The sequence below is a fragment of the Pollicipes pollicipes genome, unplaced genomic scaffold (genome assembly GCF_011947565.3).
Source record: "Pollicipes pollicipes isolate AB1234 unplaced genomic scaffold, Ppol_2.1 Scaffold_3087;HRSCAF=3621_pilon_pilon_pilon, whole genome shotgun sequence".
Taxonomy (NCBI): Eukaryota; Metazoa; Arthropoda; class Thecostraca; order Pollicipedomorpha; family Pollicipedidae; genus Pollicipes; species Pollicipes pollicipes.
In genome coordinates this window covers 23,446,811-23,474,536 of record NW_023596225.1, presented here as the reverse complement: position 1 = coordinate 23,474,536, position 27,726 = coordinate 23,446,811, and the positions used below count along the sequence as shown (strand labels likewise).

Sequence of the window (27,726 nt, the reverse complement as noted above, 5' to 3'; positions counted from 1 at the left end):
AGCAACAAAGGATTACGCCTTAATACCTAAAATACTGTTTTAAGGTCCTACAGCGACATGGATTGATCTACTGATGAATATATACCGAACTGTTCCATGAGAATTTGTTTCAAAATAGCGTTTACTTTTATTTTTGGCGAAAGTAAGCGTCGTAAATGCTCAACCAGTATTAGAGATGACAATAAGCGTCACTTTCGTATTCCCCTTCCTGCTGTTTTCGTGCTCCACTGTACTTGTTTTGCGTTATAGTTCATTTGTTGCACTTCTCAACTTTTCCTTTGTGTGTTTCCATAAAAAATCACCGTTCTTGATGGACAGAGCACATTTACGGTGGGGCTTCCAGAGAGCATTAATCCACATTTCCGCACCTCTACTCCGCAGCTGAGTTTGTGAAGGAGTAGGGAGGCGGACGCGTCACGCGAGACGAGGAGAGGATTTCGTGTGATCGGGGCCTTCTTGTGACTGCATTGTTTGCGAGCTACACCGTTCCTCTCCACTGATAACTGGTGGTGCGTCTGTTTCTTCTTGGTAAGTGATCATGCCTTTCTTCGCGTGTTATGCGTTGGGCAAACAATTCCCCTTGCGTAGGCGCGCAACGTTTGTCGCGTATTTGTTTCTGTTGAATCATTACGTAGTTCAAGCGTAGTTCAGCTTGTAATACGATAAGTAACACCTTTTAACAACTTTAGGGTTATTATGTGCCATTGAAATTGGTGATGTCTGTTGGTAAGGAAACGTTTTATGAGGGGTTGTCCATGTTCAGGCGGTTTGGGTCATTCCTGTTGCTCTGTCATAGGTCCAATGTTGTAATTCTAAACAGTGCGCAAGATACCTACATCTCAGTCTTCAGAATAATCTGTTTAGTACTCTACATGTCCATGTGGCATTTTGATGTTCCAAACCCTACATTAATGTGCATGTAACTCAGGCAATCTTAAAATGTGCTGAATGTTTAAATTGTTTGCATGTGAATTTGTCAGAACATTTTGCCTGAACTTACTCTCCCATCATCATTACTGCCCTTAAAATTGGCTTTCTATGCAGTGGTACTGGTGGCAACTGCACCAATTCCAGTACTAAGAACTACAGCAAACATACTTGTTTTATGCAGCAGTGTCCCTGTTTCTAGAAAATGTGTGGCTTGACATGTATTTCATCATGACTTGCCTGCAACAGGTTTTGGTTATATGCTGACCTTATTTGCCATCCTCAAATTCATAACTTGTTTGTGTAAAATCGGGGCATACTGCAGTGACACATTTTTCTCTTGTGCATCATTGCTATAAGTTTTGTGAAGTGGGTTGGTGTGTGACGTGCTTGGTCAAAATTGATATGGCTACTTTAAGTATACAATTTTGGGTAGTGTTGGTTGATGGGAATACATTGTTGATGACAAATATTTTGGAAATTGACCTTCAGCAGCATCTGTCAAAACATGCAGGCTGAAAAGTGGATGTCAATCAAAGATTATTGTTTTGAAATGTTGAACTTGATCATATCAGTTTTTTATCAAATCATGCTATCATTAGTTTTAGCTTGTTAAATCACTTATCTAGAAGTGTTTTGGTTATTTCATGACACATTCAGCTGCCGTGGTTAACAGCATTGCAATCTCTTGTGAATGGCAGCTGGGGGCACCAAAGCACCTTTTAGGTAGCTGGGCTCAAACTCAGGATTTGATGCACTTGTATAGAAAGACTCAGTCCACCTTAACTATGTATGTTATATATCAAACAATCCAACCATGTTTAATTCCTCATGTTACACAGTAATATAGCACTGGAATAATTGTCAAGAAAGCACTGCAGGCACTTCAAGAAAAAGCAAGGCATAGAATGCTACTTGACATGGATTTGTGTGCTGAGGCTAACAAAACAAAAGTGTTAAGTGCATATGCATACTGTACATGCTGGCTATGTGGATAAAAGAACATACTCTATAGGGTGCACACATTATGTCAGTTTGCTAGATGGACATGTTCTAGTTGCTTGCTATGACATGTCTCAGCTGCTATGTTATTGTCATCTACTGTATTGTTATTCATATCAGTTAGCGCAGCCTGAACAACTGCATTATGTCATGTAAATGTAATTTAAAAACTGCCTTTAGAATGTGCCCAAATTGATTTTTTAATGAACATTGACATCTATTATGTGTCAGCCTAAAATGATGCTCTTGAGCAAGTAATGTGATGGTGTATTAGGGTCTGTCTGTCCTTGGACAGGATATTTGGAAGTCACATAATTTTTGATGAATCACAACTGACTGAATCTTTGTTATGAAAGTCAGACATGTGGTGTGCATGAAATTATGGTCTTTGAAAAAGTGTGGATGTGAATTATGCCATGTCAGTATGAAGACTAGGGTTCAGTTCCAAGTATAGGTTAAGCTGACTTTGTGTACAAATTATCCTTTTGTCTGAATGGAATTGGCAGAAATAGGTGCTTCCTATCAAACATTCCACCAGTGTTCAAAATCAAGTCATATAGGTCTCCCATCAAGTCCATTGGAAAAGTTGTCTCAATGGAATGTTTCACATTTGCAGATGTTTAAGCAAACCATCAGGTATGATAAATCAGGCTCACTTATAACTATAAGTGTACTTTTTAAGTGGAAAAGAGTGCCATAGACAGCACAATTCTCTGTTTAGTAAATATGCTTCTGAATGTGTCATGGTTTGATCATGTCATTGTGCCTTGCACAACATTGATTGAGCACCATTGGTCAGCCATTATATCTGGAAATTGCACTCATGAATGCCAGAATTAACCCCTCAACAATTGTACTTTTCTTGACCTTGATTGTTGCATGGTTTATGGTTTGGCTGGATTGGAATGGGATTATTATGACATGAATGCCAGGGTGACTTTGAAATACTTTCCACAATATACCTTCCCCTTTTTGTGGACTCTTCAACGTGGCTATTTCAATTGAAAGCCTGACGTGAATGTGGAGCACTCCTTGAAGTGCACTTGTGAGGAACATCATATGTATAGATGAGACAGCACTACTAGCCTTATTTCACATCAAACCACCAGGAGAATGCAGAGACAGATGGATTACATGTATCTAACATGCCAGAGATATATGCATCTGTATATCCATTCTCCTGGCTATTTTACAAGGTATTAGATTATGGGTACTGTCTTATTCAAAAGTTCAATGGGTATGTCCACACCATAAGCAATGCCAAAAAAGGCTTGTCATGACAAATCCTGACAAAAAGACAACATGCACATGTGCCTGTGTTAACACTGGTCAAAAACTAGTCATAGTCTTTGTGGCACTGTAAATGTGAGGGTCAAGTGCTGTGTTCAGACTACAATGTGGCTCATCCAAATGGCTCCAAACTGTCTTTTGATGTTGTGGTTCCTTATGGAAAGGCACATTCAAATTACAATATGGCTCACTTCAATGGCTCCAAACTGTCTTTTGATGTTGTGGTTCCTTATGGTAGGGCTGCATCCAAATTACAATATGGCTCATTTAAATGGCTCCAAACTGTCTTTTGATGTTGTGGTTCCTCATCGTAGGTTATTTGCTTAAGCCCCAACAGATATGAGTTTGCTTCCACTGCATTCTGTCCACCACTAGCAGTCCAAAATTCATCCAGCAGGGAATGCAGGGTGTAAGTGTAAGTTCATGCTAACAGATGTCCGGCTCCCAGCGACACTCGTGTGCACGTTTTGGTGACTGTTTGATTGTTGCTGTTTGGCCACCAGCCCTGGCATCTGACCTGGCCAGCCCACTTGCCAAGCCCCATGCACCCAGATGCTGGGTTCACTGCCAGCTGTTGCCCTTTGGCCACCAGTCGTGGCATCGGACTTGGCCGGCCCACTTGCCAAGCCTGATGCGCCCAGATGCTGGGTTGACCGCCGTCGGGTCAATGCTGATTGGCTGATTTTGAGCTAGGAGGGGAGCAAAAGGCATTGAACTTCGAGCTGCAGAATGGCATGAAAAGCGTGGACATCCGTGTCACCCAAGTGACCGAATGCTCGGATAACTGGCCGCTGTTGGCCGTTCTGTGATGTGATAACGGGTAACTCACACAAGTGACGAAGCACTCGACGATTTTGCCGTGTACGTGCGGCGCTGGAGTTTGGTTTACCTGCTGTTTGGCTTGCTAGTTTTGGGTGGAGGCACATGGGGCTGTCAGCCTGTCTGCGTTTATTTCATTGCTGTAAATTTGACATTGATTTGTGCAGATGAGAGGCCAGTTCTGCTGTGTTCTTTGAAACTGAATGTGGCTGTGGTAGTCCTGACGAGAACCGCAGACTTATTCTGTGAGACAACGACAGTTAGTGTGCTCACGCCGCCGCCTACGGCAGGCGCGGTGCTGCTCGACCTCAGCACTGGCCGGCAGCAAGTTTTTCAGTGTAGCCGCCGGCAGGCGGACCAACCCGCTCGCGGTCATTTCACGCCACGTGTTCTGGCGTATCGGTCGGCTGAGCGGACAGAGGCGTCACACTAGTGCCCCTTGTCCGCACAGTCGGCAGCGGACCCGGCGCGGCGGTGAGCGATGGCCAACAGGTCCGGCGGGGCTCAGCGGCCCAACGGCGGCCAGCAGGGCAAGATCTGCCAGTTCAAGCTGGTGCTGCTCGGCGAGTCTGCCGTCGGCAAGTCCAGCCTGGTGCTGCGCTTCGTCAAGGGCCAGTTCCACGAGTTCCAGGAGAGCACCATTGGCGGTACGTGACGGCCGGCTGCCGGCGGCGTGATCTGGGGGAGCCCTGCAGCCGCGGGCGGTGGGGACGGCGGTTATCACTGTGGCGTGTCAGCTGCCTAGATGGCTATCCCCGGTCGCCATTGGAAGGTCACGTTATACGACGCGGCACCTTTCTTTACTTTCTCTGGGTAGAGAAGGCTATTGAAGCATCCTCATCGCTCCATGAGTTGTATCCTCTAATGTCAGGACCCTGTTGGTGTACCAACTGCGTTTGAGTCTGCCTGGAGGCAATGAACTGAACCTTGGAGTTCTTTCAACTATGTGGCAGTGCAGAGGATTTGGCCACTAGCTCAGGTGAAGATGTGTCCTGTCATTTGTAAGAAACCCCTAGTTTTGGCATCGACCGATCAAAAATCGTGTTTGGGACAGATGGGTTTGAGGTTTTGGTATTTCACTCCAATTGATCGTGTATTTGCTTGCATGTTAGCGGTCTTTGTGTGTCGTACAAATCTCCAAATCTTGGCCTTAGCGTGTTTCCGTTGGCAGTCAATTATTCAGCCGTGTTTTCTGGCGTATTTTAGCCCACGGCGCTACGGCCGAATGCGAGGCGTAACGCAACAGTGTGTCGATTGCTCAGCGTTGTTTGTCGAAAGTTTTTTTTGATTTGCTTGTCCTTCTCGTTCTGGAGCAAGTAAACACAAGCACTTCTCGTGCCCCGGTCCCCTCAAGATGTGCTAGAGAGAAAAGTAATATTGCTCATACGGACGGGAATACCACGCCACTGACAGACCGGGCTGCTTCCGCCGGCCGGGTGCCGTGCCGGGGAGGGCCATCATAACACTGCTGGCGGTGACTGGCCGGACGTCCTCCCCCTTCGCCCGGACCCCCTCTCTGACCGCATGCACGCGGCGCGCCGGCAGCGGCGTTCCTGACGCAGACGGTGTGTCTGGATGAGACGACGGTCAAGTTCGAAATCTGGGATACGGCTGGTCAGGAGCGGTACCACAGCCTGGCGCCTATGTATTACCGCGGCGCCCAAGCCGCCATCGTCGTGTACGACATACAGAGTCAGGTGAGCGGGAGGCACAGGGTCAGAGGTCGGAACAAATGGCGGAAGGTCGGGGCCGCGCTCTCCACTGGAAAAGCACTGACCTGAGTTGCTACCTAAGGCGTCGTAAGTGCCTGCGTCATACACAAGCTGCTGTTCTCCAAGCCGAAGGAACTGTTTTGACGCACCAACCTGATGTCATAGGTTGCAGCTGGGGGACAGCTGTTGTTAATGGGGAAATGGGGAATGCGGCCCAGGTCGTGCGCAGGACGGCGCTGGAGGGAGGGGGGGGGGGGGGGGCTGCCCTGGGCTCTTGTAAGCTGCACCGGTGTTGGGTGTCATGTGGCCATTGGACAACGAATGGTGTGGTGATTTCAGTCCGTATTTCACGCTACTTGTGTCGAATTGTTTCAGCGTTGCATTTTGCATTTTTACCTCCGGGAGCGGTGTTTCCTCAACTGTTTGTAACAGACCATTTGCGTTCAAACCGACTTTTTGGTTGGGCATTGATCGCCAGCGATGTGGGTAAAGCGCATCGACTGGTAAGGTCATTATGCGTCCATTCAAAATTGAGTGGGTTGAGTGTGTGCACGTTAAAAATCGCACCCCGTGAAAGGGGCTCTCCTTGGCGGAAAGGAAGGTTCGTAACATGTCACACTCCAATCTTGGTTGGTTTTCCTGATCGGCGTTCGAAACCCAGTTGACTGTCGGTCAGTCTGATAGGCCGTCCGGTCCCGGCCGTCCGCATCTGCCAGTCTGATCTGGCTCAGTCTGTGGCGGGCCGCTCGGTCCCGGCCGTCAGCTTGGACGCGGCGCCGGGCACGGTACCCATAACATCACAGTGGCACTGTCACGTTTGGAGGTGCAAGCTGCCGGCGGCGCCGCACGAGCGCCCGAGGCTGATAGTGCTCAGATAGCGCGCCGCCGCCGTACGAGTGGCTACAGCTCGGAGGAGCGGAGCCCTCTTGCTATTGACGGAGGGCGCTCTCAAAAAATCATCCTCAGCTGCGGATAGAGCCGCGTGGGTGTGTTTGTGCGGCATGTAGAAGTGCGACGCTGAACTTAATCAGATGCCATGTGCGCGCATGGCGTGTGTTGTGGCTGGCTCCAACAAAAATCGCGCGTTGTTTAGTGCAACCAGTGCAGACAGGGTGCATCCTACGGACATAATTGCATTATCATATGATATGAGAAGCGCGTAGCGCTGGCAAATTCTTGCCGCCGCAGGAAACCTCCGCCGGTCCCGATTTTCGTCAGGGTTGACAACACTTATCGCCCGGGGTGTTGCATTGGCCGGTGAAAAAACAGTCATCTTGTTATCGCCACCGTGGAGCCGTACCACATTATCGTCCCGCCTGTCGCCATCGCAGCACTGGCTGCCATGACCACTTCTGCGCGGTCGCCACACAACATATATCGCGCCGGTCGGCGTCGGTTAGTCACGTGGGAGCGAAAGGAATGACACGTGTTGGTCCGTGCAGTCCGTGATGGCATCGCACTGCGTGCACGCGGGGAAAGGGCGAATCCTCCGCCCCTGTGTCCTCGGATGACGTCACGGGTTGTGAGCGGCGCGGTGCCCGGGCTTCCCTTTCGGCGACTTGTCGGGGGGTAATGGCATTAGGTGTGCGTCGCCCACCGGCCCGAAATGGTCGTGTTGTGAGGCGGAAAATGGCGTTTAATACTCCTGCAGTCGGAGGGCTAGTGGTGCCTCATAGAACGCCAGGGGCGCCTTATACCTTTTCTGAACTAACACATCGTTGGAGGGATGGGGCGAGAGGCTGTTTGGTCAACACTGTGTTGCGTTAGCGACTCCCAGACGCCTGTTTGCATCTATCTCTGCACTGAACTTGAGCCCCCACCTATCTGTGGTGTTTGTGGCGTCGCTGTGACGCCACGCGACGACGCCGGCGTGCTAGCGCCGTCGCGCACGCGTGTGTTCATCTGCGCCCCGTGTTGTCTGCCTTGTGACGTGTGGGAAACCCTGGGCGCCTACGTTCCACCGTGCGACACTGGTGCCCCCACCGGTGGCGCATGTCACACTGTGAAGCCAGACGCGCGTGGGCTAGCCTGTCACAGTTGAATTCGGCCATGTACCGTCCGCTGATCTGGTGGGCGCCGCCGGCAGGACACATTTGCGCGCGCTAAGACGTGGGTCAAGGAGCTGCAGCGCCAGGCGTCGCCCAACATTGTGATCGCGCTGGCCGGCAACAAGGCCGACCTGGCCAACAAGCGCATGGTGGAGTACGAGGAGGCGCAGACTTACGCCGAAGACAACGGCCTGCTCTTCATGGAGACGTCCGCCAAGACGGCCATGAATGTCAACGAGATCTTCCTGGCCATCGGTAAGAACGCTCTCCGGGCGGGGGCTGGCCCAAGAAAGGCTGACGCGGTGGGCCTGTCTTGGGGCAGCGGCGGGTCTGGACGAGAAGGGCGGGTTTATCGTCGCCGATTTATTCAGCGCTCTGTCGCTTCGCATGCATGCTTGTTGTGGAGTCGTTTAGCTGGCTAGGTTTGTAATGTGTTCGTCACATTTTACAATGTGACCATTGACCAGGCTGTGGTTCTGCATAGATTAGGTGGCGTACATTACAGCCGTGACGGTCGCCCGTCTCCGCGGCTCTTTCCGCCGCACGTCCTGGCGACCCGCGGATGGACACCGAATGTCGTGACGTCGAGTTGCATCATCCCTGCGACATAATCGGTTTATTCTAGTTCTCGCAGTAAGCACCGAGCATGGCCGCTCCGCCCCTGTGGCCACCCCCGCCGCTGTTCCTCCCGCCACCCCCGCTGCCGTTTCTGCCACCACACCCGCCGCGTTCCTCCCGTCACCCCCGCCGCCGTTTCTCCTGCCATCCCTGCCGCTGTTCCTTCCGCCACCCCCGCTGCCGTTCCTCCCGCCACACCCACCCCCTTTCGTTCCTCCCGCCACCCCGTCGCCGTTCCTCCCGCCACCCCGCCGCCGTTCCTCCCGCCACACCCGCCCCCTGTCGTTCCTCCCGCCACCCCGCCGCCGTTCCTCCCGCCACCCCGCCGCCGTTCCTCCCGCCAACCCCGCCGCCGTTCCTCCCGCTACCCCCGCTGCTCGTGCCCAGGCGGGCATGGAGCTCCCGCTGAGCTCCCGTCTCTCCGCAGCCAAGAAGCTGCCGAAGAGCGAGCCGGGCGGCGCGGCGTCCGGCGCCGGAGGCGGCCGCACCCTGAGTGACGGCGACTCGGACCCGCGCGGCTCCGGCGGCTGCTGCAACAAGTGATGGCCCGGCCCGGCTCGGCCGGCGGCCGCCCGGCAATACTGTTCATAGTGAGTGGTGGGCGTGCCGCGTCGCCGTCCCGACACGCGTCCGGCGGCTGAATGTGCTGGTGACCGTGAAGGCTGTTCACTGGCGGTGTGGGAGACTGTCCTCAGCGGCAAGAGACGGCGGAAGTGGTCGGGTGAGGGAGGAGGGGTGCCTCCCGGAATGAAACAGATTTAACATTAACTTCGTTATATTGCATGGCAGAAAATGAGCCAAACGTCGCGTCGCTCCACCCTCCTCCATGTTGGAAAGTCCGCCGTTACGGCTGCCCACCTCATCTTCCCGCGTCCTTCGGGCAGTGCTTTTCATCTTGTAACGAGTGGGTGCCGCCCCTCTTACCCCCGCCTTCCTGACTCGCCAGATATGTGGGCCTGCTCACAGCGAGTTTTTGTCCCATTTCTCGTTCAATCCGCCGTTTGTTAAGTAGCAACAAGACATATTGCGACATGCATGTAAATAGAGGAGCGAACCATAAGGAAGCGAATAAACTGATCATCGCAGATCGTTGTAGCACCTGTAGGGTACGTGGTTGTACTGGTTGGCGATCCTTCACTTCCGGCGGGACGGAAGAACTGTAGGGTGCATGAGAGTTACGTGGTATCATCTTGAAGTGCGCGACTACCGACGCACCGTGGTCGGGCGCGCACGGCCGGGGACATCTCCCCGCCCAGCCAGCCGGCGTCGGCTGGGACGCGGCCCAGTGTATGTGGTGCCGCGGCCGAGGCGGTAGTGTGCCGAGGCCGAGACCGGCCCGGCCGCGGCCGCCCTGCGGTCCGGCCCGTAACCACGACGCCACCATCGACCACGCACATTTGACTATCGACCGAGCTGGCGGCGGCGGCGACGGCGCGCTGGGGCGGCCGGCCAGCTGTGGTCACACGTGGCCCGCGGCCCGCAGCGACGGTCCGCCGCCTGTCAGCGCCAGAGTCGGCTGCTACCGTGCCGCCGCGGGCGGTGTGGGACACGTGGCCGCTGTCGTGCGCAGGGTCGGCCTGCTATCTAGTGTGGGGGTGACTGGGTGTGCCCCATGTAGGTCGGCGTCGGGCCCTCCGGGTGTGAGGGTGGCCGGTGCGTGTGTGCTCCTTGTTAGTCCAGGGTCGGGTTACCCGCCGACGTGTGAAATGCTGAGTGGGTTGGCACGCCCCCGTCGGGTCAGAGTCAGGTCTCTGATCGATGTGTGGGGTAGTGAGCGCTTGTCTCCCCCTTTAGATCAAGGACTGTCCAGGCCGGTACGTGAGCGGTGGTCACAAGGATGGTGTGGCTGGGGAGGCGGGCCGGCCTGGTGGACTGTCGCTGCATTCGTCCGCGATTCTCCCACGCCGCAGTTGCTTGCTCTCGCCTTGTCCGTGATTTCCGTACCACGGATTGTTGTTTGAGTTCATGCGCGTGCATTGCGCAGGAGGTTGTGCGCATCGGCATACTGCGGTAGGGTGTGATGAAGGGAAGATAGCCGCGTGTCCCGTCCACTCCACTGCACATATTGTGCTTCTTGTTTAGACGCTTGCGAATCTTTTGAAAGGCCGGGAACATCATAACTGTCGTTCGACTGTGGCGTTAGCCGCTGATGTTGTAGCACCCCGTGTACGCAACGCTGTAAGTGAAAAAAGACTTTGGCAGGCTGGAATTTGTGTCATGCGTTTTTCCGGATTTTTTCCAAATAATTTCGTTTAAAAATGTTGAACTGCACGAACGAGTAAACCATGACATGCACCATCACTTGGGCAGTCAAACTAAGTAAAAACCGCTTTTACCAAGCATGATGTACGGGGACCTTGGTATGGCTAAAAGGTAACGCTGTAAGATCGCCTTCAAACCGTGTTCTCCATTCCGCGGAGTTTTGCCGACGTCCGCTTGTTGATGTTCCGTGGCACGAAGCTCCTGTCCTTGACCTACCAAAACTGCTGGTTGGCACGCGATGATGCTCACAACGCACGCTTGTCTCGCCTATTTCCCGCGTGTTGATCCCCGCTTCGTGCTGGATCTGTGAGGCCGCCCGCTCGGTAGGTATGCCGCGGATGGCGCGTCTGACGCTGCCCGTGCCGTGCCGTGCCGTGCCGTGCCGTGCCGTGCCGTGCCGTGCCGTGCCGTGCCGTGCCGTGCCATGCCGTGTTGGCGAGCGGCCCGCTGCGTGTCGCCGATCCCTGCCGCGAGGCGCCGGCGCACCCTCGTGCTGTGCCGTGCCGTGTCGGCGAGCGTCCCTGCGTGTGTCGCCGATCCCTGCCGCGAGGCGCCGGCGCACCCTCGTGCCGTGCCGTGCCGTGCCGTGTTGGCGAGCGGCCCGCTACGTGTCGCCGATCCCTGCCGCGAGGCGCCGGCGCATCCTCGTGCCGTGCCGTGCCGTGCCGTGTTGGCGAGCGGCCCGCTGCGTGTCGCCGATCTCTGCTGCGAGGCGCCGGCGCATCCTCGTGCCGTGCCGTGCCGTGCCGTTCTGTGTTGGCGAGCGGCCCGCTGTGTGTCGCCGATCTCTGCTGCGAGGCCCCGGCGCACCCTCGTGCCGTGCTGTGCCGTACCGTGTTGGCGAGCGGCCCGCTGTGTGTCGCCGATCTCTGCTGCGAGGCGCCGGCGCATCCTCGTGCCGTGCCGTGCCGTGCCGTGCCGTGTTGGCGAGCGGCCCGCTGCGTGTCGCCGATCTCTGCTGCGAGGCGCCGGCGCATCCTCGTGCCGTGCCGTGCCGTGCCGTTCTGTGTTGGCGAGCGGCCCGCTGTGTGTCGCCGATCTCTGCTGCGAGGCGCCGGCGCACCCTCGTGCCGTGCTGTGCCGTACCGTGTTGGCGAGCGGCCCGCTGTGTGTCGCCGATCTCTGCTGCGAGGCGCCGGCGCACCCCCAGTCCGCAAGTGATGACCACCGCGTGTGCCGCAGGTCTCTTACCTGAAGCAAGCCCTGCTCGCGCGACACCGGGCTGCCGTCCGCTCGACGGAGCGACATTCCTGTGACCCGGCAGCCGGGTCAGGTCAGGTCAGGTCAGGACTCCGCGCGGCTGACCAATCACGGACTGGCAAAAACACAACACCTAGCGGAACCATCAGCGTCTTTGCATGTGATACGTGTGTAATTTTGTATGAGGGGCGGGGAGGCCGGTGCCCCGGTCGATTTTATGGGCGGCCGGGCGGGGTGACGGCCGTGCCGCGGCGGTCGGCCTCTCGTGTGCTAGGCTCGTGTTTTATTTTGTTAAGCATCTATCAGTTTTGTTAAGTTGAATGTAAAAATGGTATCTGATTGTATTTGTATTTTACGGCGCTGGGGCTGGCGTCCGCTTCGATCATGTTTGCCGGCCGCCCGTGATTGGCGCTCCTGCTGTGACGTCACACGGCCCGGCGGGTCGCGCATCGCTTCTGCCCCGGGGCGCCGCGCCGCCTGAGACACTGCGAGCTGTGTCTGCCTGGCGGCGCGGACCCGCCTCCGGCCGCCAGGGGCGCCACCGTCGTCTACCGCCCTCCTGTAAACAGCACTCGCTATCGCGCTGCTACTCTATTGTAATGTACATAGCAACAAAATATACATATTATTCATTCGGCGTGTTTGGGGTTTGGGGACAGATATGATGGAAAAATACAGCGTGGTAGTCGTCCTTTACGGGCGCCTAAAACAAGAAAGGACAAAGTTGCGCAGTCCAGCAATCCTCTTCAAACTTGTATTTGTCGCCCGTATGTTTACAGCAGATGTTTACGTTTGAAACCTGGTACTCCCTTGTTTTAATTCTTTCAACCCTTCGACATATTAGCGTCTGACCAATCTGTAGAAGCTCTACAATGGCGCCTGATGGCACGCCGGACTGTGAGCGGTCTCCGTAACGGATGCACCAAGCTCTATTACGATGAACGCCAGCGAAGCACGATGTTTTAATCGTCGGAAGCTTGGTGGCTCGCGAGAAAAACGTGATTTATATAACATGCGCCCCGATTTTTGAGCAGTCTCATGTGGTTGGGCGAATCTCGTGCGGACTACCGCTATCACGCGAAGGGAACGTAGATTGTGCCAAAAGCAAAATAAGGGGCGTGTATAGTGGCCACCTGAGGAGGAAGTTGATCTTGTTCAGGCGGGGAGTTGAGTTGCCGAGTTATGTTACCTGAATCTTTGGCGTAAATATGCTATATTTTTACCTATGAGGTAAGCTGATGACTCGTCGCGGGTCATTGGTTGCTCATCCACTCCCTCACAATCAAGAGAAGATATAACTGCCTCAAGCTGACGTCAGCTGGCAGTGGATCGACTGAGACGGTGTGATGTGCTTCAGAGAGAGTGGGTGATGTGAGCGGGCTGACCTTGGGACGGTGTGATGTGCTTCAGCGAGAGAGTGGGTGATGTGAGCGGGCTGACCTTGAGACGGTGTGATGTGCTTCAGCGAGAGAGTCGGTGATGTGAGCGGGCTGACCTTGAGACGGTGTGATGTGCTTCAGATAGAGTCGGTGATGTGGGTGGGCTGACCTTGAGACGGTGTGATGTGCTTCAGAGAGTCTGTGATGTGAGTGATCTGACCTTGAGACGACGTGATGTGCTTCAGCGAGAGAGTCGGTGATGTGAATGGGTTGACCTTGAGACGGTGTGATGTGCTTCAGAGAGAGTCGGTGATGTGAGTGGGTTGACCTTGAGATGATGTGATGTGCTTCAGAGGGAGTCGGTGATGCGGGTGGGCTGACTTTGAGACGGTATGATGTGCTTTGGGGAGAGCAATGAGATCAAAACAATCATTGGTACGAGTGGAGAATGACGAGAGAAGTTGGAAAGGCAGAGGTGCTGGAATGAGCATCTTTCAGTGACAGGAATGACGTGCCACGTGCTCCACCCAGTGTTAACTATCGGGAAATGGTTGAGGCGTCCCAACCTTTACGACCACGAACAGCTCGAGCTGTGAGACCGAGATGTCTTGGAACACTGAATGTGAAACGTTCACGTCGCTGCGCATACGTTCCATCGCATTTTCGACATTCGCTATGGAGGGGCAGTTCTGAAAGCAGTGCTCGTTGCGCTTGGTCGACACGAGACCCTGACTTAGTCCGATGGAAGGTGCCGGGGTCCTGAGTGACCTTGTACCTCAGGATGCGGATCATAGACGCATTTGGGCATCTGGAACCACTGTCCATTATGGAAGCACAACTGAATAATCTCACCGTTTCCCTTCGTCCTCACCGAGGTAACAGCTGCAATGACGTGATATCCGTTGTCTGGTGCCGCGGCTGTTCGAGTTGAGTCGGTCAGCTCCCGCTTTGGCGAGTTCCTGGCTCGATGACGCGCCGTTCGGTCAAGCGAGCAGTCCAGCGTCGGAGACAGAGTAACACAGCGTCGGCGTTGGTGTGGCGGAGCACGGCAGCTTCTCACCTTTCCGGGAGCGTTGCGGTTGAGCTGGAGCCAGCGATGACCCGCCCAGCGAGGGCAATTAAATTTATCCCAAGCTTGGGGCAGGGGCCCAGCCTCTATGGTCATTTATTTTCTGTTAACACTCAAACGGCGTTCACTGTTCGGTGCCAAGTTTTCAGAAAATCGGGGGCTCGCCCCCATCTGCCCCTCTTGTTCCTATGCCCCTGTGACCTACTGTTTTAAGTCATTAAATTTCCAGATCCGATAGTCCCTCTCGTGTAAGGAATACAATATCCCCTTGCCACGAGGATCGACCAGCTGTCTTGCCCTGGTGACTCCTCCGGTCCTTGTCATAGAAACACTGGGAAAAGCCAAGCCGAGGCTGCAACACAGATCCTATTGGACGACACCGCCCAGCTGGCCTTCTTCGATTAGGCTTTTGGGAAATATTCACCCCACAGAAAATTGCAGCAGGCTGAGAAAGCCTGCAACGCTAGAATTTATGCATACATGAAGAATGCTCATTGGCATACAAATTTACTTTGACGTTGTGGCAGCTACTGCGGTTGATTCTTTCAGCTGGGCTTTTGTTTGCATATGCTCCCCGGGTGCTTTTTGAGCATCTCCGGCATGGAGGACCAAACAACAGCGAGCCGGAATTTGTTTGGATTCAGACTGGCGGCGCCGCCCTGCCTCTCGTCTGACTTTCTATGACATGAAGGTCACGCCTCTCGGCGCAGCGTCTGGCTGTTAAAGAGGGCAGCACTGTCGTTATCGTGAAGCGTCTTTCCCGGAGCGGCCAATACGGATTGGACGACTGAGGTGACCGATGGATATCACAATGGTTTGATCGCATTCATCGCACTTTAACGCTTCTATGACTGCTATGTGTAACATACATTGCACTTGTCGAGACTGCGTTGTCCAGTATCACATCTAGTAACAGATCATAACGTAGATTCGCCATTGGCATCGGCATGGGGCACTCTTGTGACTCAGGCTTGTTCTGCCTGAGCAGAAGTTCAGTAGCTATCCCGATTTCTTACGATGGCCATCCGGCCAAGCTGCTTTGTAAGAACCCTGAACAGCTTTTCCCCAGATCCGCCACTCACGGCTTGGCCCGCAGACAACGCCGCCTGAAACATCAACAGGGCCCCCGACAGCCCTGTGAAAACACTCCGACTTGCGGGTGCAACTTCGCAGCTGGTCATAAATAGCCGGCGGCTACGACTCGCGTCGCCGGCGCCGAGAGATGAGCGTCGGCTCTGATGAGGGGCCTCCTCTCCCTCTGAGTATTGGTTCACACGGGTGGCCGCCCCCTCCCCTGACGGCTGCCGGCTCTGAGCGTCGGTTCAGGCGAGGGGCCTCCCTTCCCTCTGACGGCTGCCGGCTCTGAGCGTCGGTTCAGGCGAGGGGGGGGGTCCCTCCCCCACATACCCCGGCCGGCTTCGATTCCTTTGTATTTGCTTTTTTGTTGTCCTTTCGATCAGGTGATGGTCGGGCGTGGCATAACACTTACTCCTCGTTTACAATGGGTTAGGGGCAATGGCACAGTCCCTTGGGCGCGCCTGGGAGTCTGGTACGAACAATGTTTTGGTCGCGGTATCTGAACACGTGCTCGCACTGGAAGCATGCCCGTACCGGTGGACGCAGCGTAGAACTCGTACCGAGTCCCCCCCCCCCTAGCTCATGTGTATGTTTGTGGAGGCAGTGCTCATCACATTTTCTCCGATCTTGATGTCCGCAAATGGCCCTCATGGAAATTGCAACAAGTTTGCTGTAACTGGTGAGCTGTGGCAGCCTGGTGGACCTCAAGTGCACCGGAGCCCATGGTTTCCTGTGGTCCGGTGCTCTACATCCCCGATAGAAAATAAAATATTGTGTACAATCATTAGGCAGGATGCTAACAGAGCCGTCATGCGAAAGGCCTATACGCGAGTAACCAGGGGCGCAGCCAGGGACTTGGCAAGGGGGCACAGGACAGATGCAGGGGCTCCCGAGAGTGGAAGTCCCCCTAAAAAAAGAAAATGTAATCGCCGGATACGGTCCATATGTTGATCATGGAATGCTTTCTTTGTCATGTTTTCATCGTTACCTTTTATAGCTGAAGGAAAAGCCAGAAGCTACCGTGGGATCATTTCTGTCAGGAATGTTGCAGTCAATAAACCCAAGAAATTATGCGTTAGACGATTACATGAAGTAAACCACCGATGCATTTCATTTTGCAATGGTCCGATGGAATGTTCTTAAGCCGACAACATCCGGAAGCTTTGCAATAGTTTTGATCTGCGTTTTACAGAGATATTAAGGGGAATGTTCCACAGTTGTATGGGGTTTTAAACTGAAAGTGCTCTCTAGAAGATTATCCAGTGCAGATTATAGCCATGTCCTTTTTAACACCCAAACCCGTGTAGTTTGAGCTTCACGTCCGCGAAGACATGCAGACTTTTTCAGGCGTACTATTTCAAGATAACCCAGGCACCTATGACGCCACAATAATGTCATTCAAATGTTGCCATTTCATAGATCATGCGGCGATCAAAACCAATACAAATACAGCTGTCGACTCGTTCATATCTGGCGTTCGTGAGCACGATTGACAATGTAACGACCATCAATTAGTCGTCAATCATTGTTGTGCAAGGTACGATGACGCAGTCCAACAACGACGCATTGAGTGGTATATTTACTAGAAAGAGAAACGGTGCTGTCTAGAGTAAATGTGTGTTAACAGTTATGTCTTTCCTAGGCATAGCAGACTAGGCTGCAGTCGGAGCCTCCGCACGAGACTCCGAACAGCCCTCTGTGTCATTAGGCTCTCAACTTGAGCCCTTGATAGTTGATCCTGGTGAGCCCTCCCGGCCTTTCGGGCCCCATGGAACATTGCATCTGGCCGACTCGGGACCCGTTGCTGACACAGAGCCCCATGTTAGATGCTGCGGGGCCCTGGCAAACACTGCGCTTCCGACCAATGTAAATCGTGGATTTCGGCTTTTTTCCTTTTTGGGAAGTGGACCCTCAGGGCCAGGCCTACACGGAGCCGACTGGCATTGTACGTTAGTAACCGTGTCTGATCGAAATATATGCTCTTATCGACTCAGGAGGCCACTGATCAGCGCACAGGGCGCTCTTGCTGGCACTGGAGTGCCCGATCCTGCAGGTCAGAGCCCCTGAATGCCACTTCCGGCCGGCCCTTCGGGCCCTTAGTTGTGGGTCCCGAGTACCCTCCGGCTCCTCGGTACCTAAGGAGGGGGAGGTACGTGCTCTGTACCCCCCCCCCCCCCTGCCTGCGCCACTGCGAGTAACGGCTTATATAACTGCCCCGCCGTCCTCTGACGAAAGTTCCGGGAGCTGCGCGGCACGCGCACCCCAGGCGGAATCGATGCCCCCGGCTGCGCCGCGGGTCAAGGCCACAGACGGGCGTACCCGGAACTGCGACCCGGTCAACGCTGGCAGAGCGGCCCATTCAACAGAAGCTGCGCCGTTCGTCGAACTGCCGCACATCAGACGGGATGTCAAAGCAAACGGGCCGGCCTCAGGGCGTGGTCCGGCCCACTTTCCGGTGAAACGAGGCGGCTCCGCCAGCCCAAGAGTCGGGGATTAAGCTGGATCCACGGGCTGTTCGAAGAGGCTTGTGTTTATCAACTGGCCCCCTTATTTCCTATCTGCGAATGGAAGCGTGATTTTGAACCGCAGGAGCTTGGTATGCTCGTTGACACGTTCCTTTTCATTTGTGCTGTGCAGTCCACAGCACGTCTTATTTGATTGTCTTAACCGTCCCGGTGAGCTGTTGCAGCCCGCTCCTGCCCGAGGCGTTCCCTCTTTGTTGTCGCAGGCTCCACTCGACCTGGCTGGCGCCGTCACGTCCCGCTGCGCTGGGATCCCCGGCGTCCAAATCAATACGGTGCGTTTGTGGCCCCGGGGCTGGGCGTCGTCGGCGCGCCAGCAGCGCCGTGCAGGGGGCCGAGCATGCGGGAGGCGTGCCGCGAGACGGCGGGCGGGCTTCGTGGGAGGCGCCCACCGTGGATGGCTGTAGGTCCGTTTCCAGAAGGGCGGCGTGGCAAGATGGCCCGGCAAGATGACACTCGACGTTGTTATTGTTAGAACAAAGGGAAAACGTGCTTCCAAGCAGTTGCATTCCAATCCTATCCAACGCGGAATATGAGAAGCTCTCCCTCGAGCAACGGCAAACACAACTAACCTTTGCACGGCAGCAATACGGCAGGAGCAGTGTAACACTGGTACACCAGCAGTTAGCGCAACGTTCTTACGACTTCCGCATACCAACCAAGGGCCCAGATTAAAGATTGCAATGCATGAATGCCATAGCCTTAAAGAACATGGGGTCACCAAATCCATGAACCCATCCGGCCTACGTAATTCATGGGCCCAAACAAAAGCGGCTATTGCCGGTTCTTATTCCATGCTCTCAAGGAACATGATAAGCGTGATGCTAAAACGTGGCTTTTACGCTTCATGGAAGCCCGAGGAACTGACGTGCTGCAACTATTGCACCTCGCCTTCGGCCGTTCCCCACTGCCATAACTGCAGCCATGCTTGGAGGCAACACGTCCGTCGGCTGGTGCTGCAGCGGGTCCGCGCTGACCTGACTGCTTCTGCGGGCTTAGTGCACCTCAGACAGCAAACTCGTGACAACATGAATTGGGGATGGGGCGTGCTGAATGAGTAAGGAGAATATGCCGGAGTGTGTACGCATTGTATCCAAACACGGTTCTTCCGAAGGACTTAGAGCTCACAAAATAGACCGGTTTGCATCAGGGAGATGTGATGCGATCTTATGCGTAGCGCACTATTTCTGTTACATGCTAGCACTAGCAGCGCTATGTATACATATATACAATGTTCGCTAATTTCAGTTACTTTGGACCGACGGTAGTTGGTATGTTTTGTAGGAGGGGGGGGGGGGGGGGGGGCGTGCGTTCGTGCGTGCGTGCGTCGAGGCGTGTGGACGAGATCATTTCCGGATTTCTCGACAATGGTGCTATTATGACTGAAAGGTTAGAGAAGGTAATTGAACTGCAGGCATAGAAAAGCCGCATTTCCTGTGTGTTATCACTGAGAAAAGACTGATCTTCCGGTCTGGGGACCTTACACAGGTTTACAAAGGACTGCAGGTAGTTGCGGTATTTGAGTATGTGTGGCAAGGCACCGAAATTGGCGTCATTGCTCCGCTTGGGTTTTGGCCTGGCAAATTCCAGACCTCAGTGCTTTGTGGCAGCCTTTTTACCTGGGACATTCATGACAGGGGCCGCAAAAGCTGCACCATCTGCCACTGAGGTAGTAAACAATTTTAGTCTGGGTTTCATTGGAGAATGATGATGGCTCGTGTATGTGACCAGTTTCCACGAACCAATTTCTATCACAATTATCTATCCGTGGTGCTGTGATCACGATGTGCTCATTTATTTACTTTTACGAGACTCGTGAACACCTCAAGCCGACTTCCATTCCCTGACCCTAGCTGCTCGTCAGACGCAGTACAACGTCAAGGAAACTCAGAACATTCCTCCGACCTCGACATGACTATAAACACAATCGCGTGACCGCGCGCCTTGACAGACTCAAACGCGGCGCGGGCGGCACACCCTGACGCGGCGCGGCTTCACACGTCCCGCCCGGCGACGTCACTCAGCTGATGCTGTTCTCAGCGTCGGTCACGTGGTCCCCGGCTGCCGACAACGCCCTTCGCTGCGTGGTCTGCTGCGGCAGGACGCGCAGGGGCTATGGAGCCATGGCTGCCATCTGTGGCGCCCTTGTTGCGCTCTCATGTAGGATACAGCGTCGCACCCGGTTGTCAGGACAGTTGAGGAGGGCTGGGGAAGTTATATTTCAAGAAGACGTTACATTTACGACATTGATATACTTGGCAGTTGTTACTTAGATTGTTTACGATATATTTACCACATTTATTTACGACACGGACAAGCGGCACGCTGTGACGTCACGAGCGTGGTACTGAGAGCGTTTGACTAATATCATGCCTACTCAACCAAACAGATTAATGTTTTTAGTGTTTCAGTTGCAACCACAGAAAACGTAAGCCGCCTAAACCATAAAATGCATCGATTTTCTCGACCGAAAGTGCCAGGTTTGGTCAGGTCCATGCTCAACTAATTTGCAAACAAGAAGTGTGGTAAGGGAGGGCATCTGAAATGTGCCTCATTTTGCAGCTTTCCAAATATCTAATTCAGTGAAAATCTTCCTAAAATATTTTCTAGGAAAGGATCCTGTATATTTTGTGGCGCAATTCTGCCTTTGAAACACCGTTGGCTGGCTGATCTCCAGTGCCATTATTGCATCCTGGGCATTCAGCACCAATGCCAATTCATGCCTGGAATCGAAAATGAGTCGATGCTCTAGGCCCCGAACTAAATACGAATTTGACAGCTTAATCTAGTGCGAGTCCGAAAAGAAGATAAACAAATATTTGCCTGGGCCTAATCGAGGTAAAGTCTGTTTGGTGGCATGCTTCGGGCGTAGGGAAGGTCATTTTCACTACTCAACCCCATCCCAACTCTGCCTTTAAACTTCGCTTCTGCGATGCACTCGCATATAAGGCCTTAGACAGTTCTTTGCACTTTCTAAGACGCGTCAAAAGAGCGATGGTGAAGTCTTATGTTTCTGGCCTAAAAGCGGTGGAAATGTTCATTTTTCAACGGATATTAACAACCTGCACTTTTGGTCTCATAATCACCGAAACACGGTGCTGATTAGCACCCACGCACACACATACGCTTCGTGTCCATGTCGCAAACCGAAAACCCAGCTGTAATTGCCACTGGTAATTTAGAAGGTGTGTGTTAACCCCGTAGTTACTCAAATATTGTCGGATCTGAGGCTAGACGCATGCAGTTATCATTTATAATACCTTGAACAAGACGATATAATTGTAACTTGTGCGCACATAGTTATCACTCATAAGACCGTGAACAAGTTTACCACCATCTAGCTTTTGCTACATCGACCCGGCAGAGGCTCAAACTGCAAAGCGTTCTGAACACAGCATTCGTCGTTACCATGCGTTACGAAGCGATTTGTGTGATCGTGCCTACATTTGCCCATGATGAAAATAATGTGAAAATGAAAATGGTACTCAGTCGAGGACCCAGTCATTCGGGCTCATGTTTGCCTTATCAATCACTTGCTACCGAACGTCATAAATAAAGCTCACATATTTATTTATTTTCTGAAGCGCTGAACTGGCCGAACGCAGCCGCTAAACATGATGAATCAGCACATGCCGTTGCCTCTTATGCTTCGCACGCTGCTTTACTTTGCACGCCGCCTCCATCCTCCGCCGCTGTGGGACGTACGACTTCCGACGGAGTGGAAAATCAGCCGGCCACGGCTGTAGCCATGGGTTAGAATCAGACCGGATAGCGCAATCAGCCAATAGCAGTGGTTAAGACCTGACTGGACCAGGAAATAAAAACAAATATGACGGATTGGGACCAGGTTGGTACAGCAGGGTTCTAAGCATTGTGTAGTGGAACAATCGCAGTTTTGGTGGGCAAAAGACTGCTTTTCACTGAAATAAATGAAACATGCTCTCAAGCTCGAGCGAATATGAAATGAGTAGTTACATACCGGAAGTTAGTGTGCTTATAACATGCAAGCATGCGATAGATGTACCTATGACATTCCTACTGTTAACGAACCTCGGCATGCGCCAACAGTGATGCAGTTCGGCTCAATCGTGGGGCACCCCGTTTTTGTGACAGATTTTCCTCCACTCTAGAGGTCTTCACGGCATATGGAAACCTATGGGTACCCACATGAAATGGATAACGAGTTGGATGCAATACAAATTTGGGGGCGATTACGGATACGGGAACGGGTAAAAGGGTAAGTCGTTCACGAAAAGTCGGGTAGATGCTTTAAGAAATGCTGCGCAGTGTTATTGCCGGTGCCCCTTTAAGTCATAATTTGCCCCATTCCCATAATATTTGTTTTTACTAACGCAAATGAGTATGCTTTGATGTGGGTCTGGCGGCTTGGTGCATATGTGCGCCAGTAATCGGACAGTGGCTCGTTTTCCGAAACTGATCTAAAATACAGAACACTTAATGCCCTCTAGCTTGGCCCGAAAACACCAGTATTACTACATAGGGTCTCAGGAAAGCACAAGCATGCAGTACGGCTTACTGTGGCCGACGCACATTCAAAGTATTGAGTGTTTTACCAGATTTTTGTTGTAGTTGCCAACACCATGAATCATTGCAAGTGAGCCAATGTCGTTGCAGGTATGTTCTGAAGCGACCTGCTCACGGCGAGATGTTTAGCTTTTGAACCTTTCCAGATCTGGACTGTCTGGTCAGATGAAACCCTATTTTAATTTGATAGGTTTTTCACTTTCTTTTCGCATCATTTTTTGGCCTCCGAAGCAAATGGATGTTGCGCTGACGCTATTGAGTTGGGACTAACAGAGGCGCACCCATGTGGGGCGATCACGGTGTGGCCTGGATCTCATCAGCGCACGGGGTCACAAACTCGGCCTTTCTGTCCGTCAACCTAAGAGAGGGGTGGGTATACATGCAGTGCGGTTCAGATCGTACATGGTAATTTTTGCGCCATGGTTCTTGTGCTCAACTGCACAACTCCAGCATCTTAAGCTACGCTAGGGAACATTTGTTGAGAGGAGTATTCTACCAAGCACGCTATCATATTGCGCTTCATGACATACAAACCTCTGCGAGGACAATGGTAGCCTCAGGACAACCCGACCACAAGCTTATGCTCTGGTCGAACTTAACCTACTAGTCCTCATCATCGGCGCCTCTAACGTTGGTTGTCGTGGAAAACGCAGGTGTCTGGATCGCTAATATTTAAACTTGCAGCGTCGTCGTTACCCCCCCCCCCCCCTCTCTGTCTCCCACAAGGTATGCGATGTCTGTTAGCTGATGACGTGGGTCCCCACGGCCCAAATGCACCCAGAGGCCTGCGCCCCCCCCCCCCCCCTCCATCACTTAAGAAAGATTCTAGATGTGTCGCTGAAAGTAAGAAGTGGAACAAAGTCATATCACACCCAGCTCAAAAATTAGGCTAATTAGGGACAGGTGAACAGAACGATGTGAGCTGTTTCTCTTACCTCCTCGCGGAATGATCAAGTTCTGGATCTTTGTTGTCCCGCACCTCACGCAGGAAAAACGCACATGGTGTTGCCTGTAGCAACTGTACGGGGTCATAAGGTTTATTCGCAACAGGCCATTCTTGACAGCCATCTGATCATTGCTATGTTCCAAAGAAAAACAATATCTTGTTCCATGCAGCAATAACACTGTGCTTCGTTTTGATAATGCCAACAACTTTGAATGGTCTCAGGTGCGCCATTTGCAGGCCTTCCAAATTGTTATAAACGCACAAGCACACACACACACTAAAGGTATACATGAGAGTATTCATCAGTTCACAAACATAAGCATGCGACAAAGTTTGCATCGTGCCTTCAGCCTCAACCCGTCTCCATCTCCCCACCAGTCTCCATCTCCGTTCAACACTCTTTTATCTTATTCCTGCTAAAGTGTCACGCTCGTGAAACCTCTGGGCTTCCTCAAGTAGAGTGCGGAAGAGCTGGTAATAACGAAGACCTTTTGAGACAGAACTCCTTTACGCACTTATAAAAAATACTTATCGACAGCCTTTCGTCAATTATCATTTTCTCCAAATTTGCACTTAGCTTGTTCGCAATATATTTGTCAGTGACCATATGTGAAATGTGCATGATCATACAATGTATTCGGGTATGCCTCGGATGCAAAGCCTAGCACTCGTACCTGAATTAGATTCCTCTATATACCCACTGAATGGATTATTGTTTCCACTTAATGGCTATCGGCACAGGCCTTGGCAGCACACTTGTGCTTGGCTTCACTGTAGTGAAATCGATTCCGGTTCTCACTCACAGCACAGGGTATTTGCTTTGATTCTGGCCCCGAGCTGCACAGCCCGGTTTTGCGTTCACTCCAGTTCCGATTTACAGGCACGTCGCTCACTGCCCGCATTGACTACGATGACGCTGGTTCCGGCGATAATAGCTTAGGAGTTATTTTGCTTTTTGAGGCCCATGGGTACCAAAAGAGCCCAAACGAGAGGTGATTATACGGCTGTTTATGCCTGTGATCCATTTGGTGCACGCACAGTCATCTATTCTGGTCGCAGTGCGTGCGCCGTTGTTGTGATCAATAGCGTAGTGTTTTGATCACGATGCGTTTTTATTTGGATTCTGTTAGCAAAAAACAAAATCGCTTTACGGCACTATCAAGCTATACATATGCTTTTCTAGATATAGTTTTACAAGAGAATACCACGTATTTATCAAAGCAGATGACTCGACTGATTCGGCTCTGACGGCAAATCGCAATGAAATGTCACCAAAATCGATTCCACTCTGAAAACGCAAACCACCGATTCCAGAATCGATTTGGACTCTTTCCGGGGTTTGTGTGACGGGTTTTTGTGACACTATTATGCCGAAGAAGTAACGGCATGATTTTAATTAGAGCCGCAATAGGTTCTCATAAGACCGATTACCGCAATCTCTGAGGAACTGAGCGTTCGACGCCGGCCTGCGTCACCGTTCTCGTTCAAGAATCAAGCAACTCAAATGAACTGGACGAGCTAGATCTCGAAAATTGCATACGCTTAGAGCTATAGCCCAGCAGTGCATTCCGATGAAGTGGAGCAGATCGGCGGATTGCTTCTGAAGAGGGGCCACGGGAGCCACCCGCTGCGCCCCCCCCCCCCCCCCTCCCTGTCCCCTCCCTCTTCTGGGAGGTCTCGAGGGTGGTCGCAGACGGCGACGCGGCACGACTTTGGACGCCTGCCCGCCGAGGTTTCGCTTGAAGCGTGCGCTAAACCCTTCTGGACAACGGCTCAAAGCCATGCCTTCCGCGAACTTGCTGGCCTCTTTGCCACCAGCCCCCCCCCCCCCTTCCAACTGGCCCCTGACGCCCCTGGCACGCTGACAGGGCATGCTGGGGTGGGAGCGGGCAGGAGCTGAACTGTCGGCCATGCGATATGCAATGTGTGGACACTACATGCCTTCCTCACCATGCCACAAGATCATGCGATATGCAATGTGTGAACACTACATGCCTTCACTACCATGCCACAAGATCAGGATCAGGATCAGGATCAGGATCAGGATCAGGATCAGGATCAGGATCAGATGACAAGATCAGGCATTCTGAGGCCAACCAAACACGGCGCAGCCCGTTTAGTACGTAGTAGATGCGGTGATTTTCCACGGACGGCGGATGTTCCACAAATGTTTATTGGGATGCCAGTAGCACATGATCTGTTTTATAACAGACGAGTCGACGGCTCGTGAGCCACAACGCGTCGCTCGTGCTGCTCACGAGCGACGGGCGAGGCCGTATGCATTTAGCTGACCGTGTGGCTTCATCAGTATAATGCTCGCAGGCGTGTTCTAATGAAGGGAAGTGCCATGTGGCATGGCATTTTATGACATTTTAGTGGCATTTGTGCCATTAAGTGAAAGTGGCACAATATGGCCGACGAAATGCGTTGTCTAGTTATTGCAGTTTTGGTGGCTCCTGTCCCCAAACTTGTGCCGTGCACCTGAATCGCATCCTGGAAAAAAACATTGAGGTCAGAATGTGCAGTTAGGCGTTGCAAACTTTAGGGATCAACTGCCGCAAGATAAATCAAAATTTACGATTGTACGCTACGTTTCTTAAATAATGATGAGAAAAGTAAGTAGAATCATAATAAGCCAATATTTACCCATATAATTTTGTTAGCATTAATACAAATGCGCGCAAAACAGGGGCTTGCCCGTCACTTTATACAATTTCAGAAGGGCCTTGGCCCCGTTGACTTGGGGGGGGGGGGGGGGCTTGCTTTAGCTTCCTCAATGATTCTCTGAGTTCTCAATCTGTAAGAATAGGAAATACTGGACCAAAAATGCATATCTCTGAAAACTGTCGCTGCGCAAAGGGCATAAACAAAGCACTACTAATATCGACAGGTTTTTCACGAGAACTCAGGTGGATAGGGACACAAACTATCGGCTACCATATGCGGCAGTTTTTTAAAGTACAGGGTGGCCCAGGTACGAGCTGGCCGATGATTTGCTCAGCAGTGGAACGTGTACGTGACTCACAGTCGTGACTGTAGTGGCATTCAACTGTCAATTGAAAGGGAACACATGATCAGCGGCAGTTGTAGTCTTTGGAGATTCCGCACCTGTCGAGATGGACAACTGGCGGTCCAGGGTGCGCAACAGCTGGATCTGTTTCAGGCGGCCGATTGTGCGATCGATCGTGTCGACAGCGATGCGTCCTACCTTAAGTCTGAAGACGGCCTTGAGTTATTGAACGTTTGTGGGCTTGTCCATGTGGACGTGTTCCTTGAGGTCATTCCACAGCGTAAAGTTCAGGAGCGACAGGTCAGGCAAGGAGAAGTCATGACACGGCAGTCTTAAGCTTACGTGCCTTCGGGGGAAATAATGCTACAATAAAGTCAATGGAGCCCGTGCCGTGTGCTGTGTCACCCCGTCCTCCTGGAGCCACTCCTTGTCCCGATCTGTCCCGTGACGTCGCCCCAGAGGGGCGACCCACACGGGTGTCATAGCGGCGGTGAAGGATCACTCTGGGGCGGTGCTGACAGGATCCCCGCTCCCGTTCTCAAAGGGCATCTTCTCTAGAGTCATGATTGGATGAATATAAGATCGCTGATGATTGCCAATGTTCTGATCATGTTTTACGACTAAATGGCCCCTCGAAGGCCATTGCAGTCTTGATTGCGTGGCAAATACACTTACTGGCTGCTGCTGGACGAATACACTACACTGGCTGCTGAGAAAAAAAGCGTGGGTTAACTTTCTGAGGCCACATTGCATAAACGATACTTTTATCTAGCCACAGCCTGTGCTTAACTTTTCCTACCTTTCTACGACTTATTTGCAAAGGATGTTGTTGTTTTGCTAAACGGAGAGCATACGGTACAGCCGAGAGACCTTTCATAGAGTTCCGGGTATCCATTCTCACGGAAAAGTAGTGATGTTTTAACATGACTTCGCTCACTCGTGGTGTGTGTGTGGCGGGGGGGGGGGGGGAGGGGCGGGATCAGAAGGCAAACACACCGCTCGTCACATTTGTGATCGAAGGACTGCTTTCTAGGTATCCATATGGTCGAAGCTTCTTACGCGTTTTGACGGGAGCGACCATCATATTTTTTAAAGATTTGGTCAGTACCTTTTCATTGGTGTGTTTCTGGGATGAGCACCCACGCCAAGCAGTGCTGGCTGCATGAGCCCGATCCTACCATCCGGTCGTAGAATTCCGGGCCAACGGTAGAACTTTGCGGCGAAAGCCTGTAGTACCATCATGCTCGTACGGTCCGCTTGCCCTCTGACGTCACCTGGCCGTCCGCGCGGCCGCTGTCAC

The 27,726-nt window shown here is 52.6% G+C and overlaps 1 protein-coding gene across 1 annotated transcript; it reads left to right on the top strand.

Annotated features, from left to right (window-relative positions):
• Window positions 1-381: 381 nt before the first annotated feature.
• Window positions 382-12,512, top strand: Rab5 (RAS oncogene family member Rab5). The gene is made up of 6 exons (XM_037238964.1): window positions 382-528; window positions 4,490-4,685; window positions 5,584-5,735; window positions 7,837-8,053; window positions 8,844-9,006; window positions 11,861-12,512. The coding sequence occupies exons 2-5, from the start codon at window positions 4,520-4,522 to the stop codon at window positions 8,957-8,959; spliced, it is 651 nt and encodes a 216-aa protein (XP_037094859.1). The 5' UTR covers window positions 382-528; window positions 4,490-4,519; the 3' UTR covers window positions 8,960-9,006; window positions 11,861-12,512.
• The last annotated feature ends 15,214 nt before the right edge of the window (window positions 12,513-27,726 follow it).

What these genes read in the sequence shown, in the direction of transcription:
- Rab5 (XM_037238964.1), top strand. Translation starts at nt 4,520, where the DNA reads ATGGCCAACAGGTCCGGCGGGGCTCAGCGGCCCAACGGCGGCCAGCAG. An exon ending in TGTACGACATACAGAGTCAG is followed by an intron (nt 5,736 to 7,836) that starts GTGAGCGGGAGG and finishes CGCCGCCGGCAG; the next exon opens with GACACATTTGCGCGCGCTAA. An exon ending in CGAGATCTTCCTGGCCATCG is followed by an intron (nt 8,054 to 8,843) that starts GTAAGAACGCTC and finishes GTCTCTCCGCAG; the next exon opens with CCAAGAAGCTGCCGAAGAGC.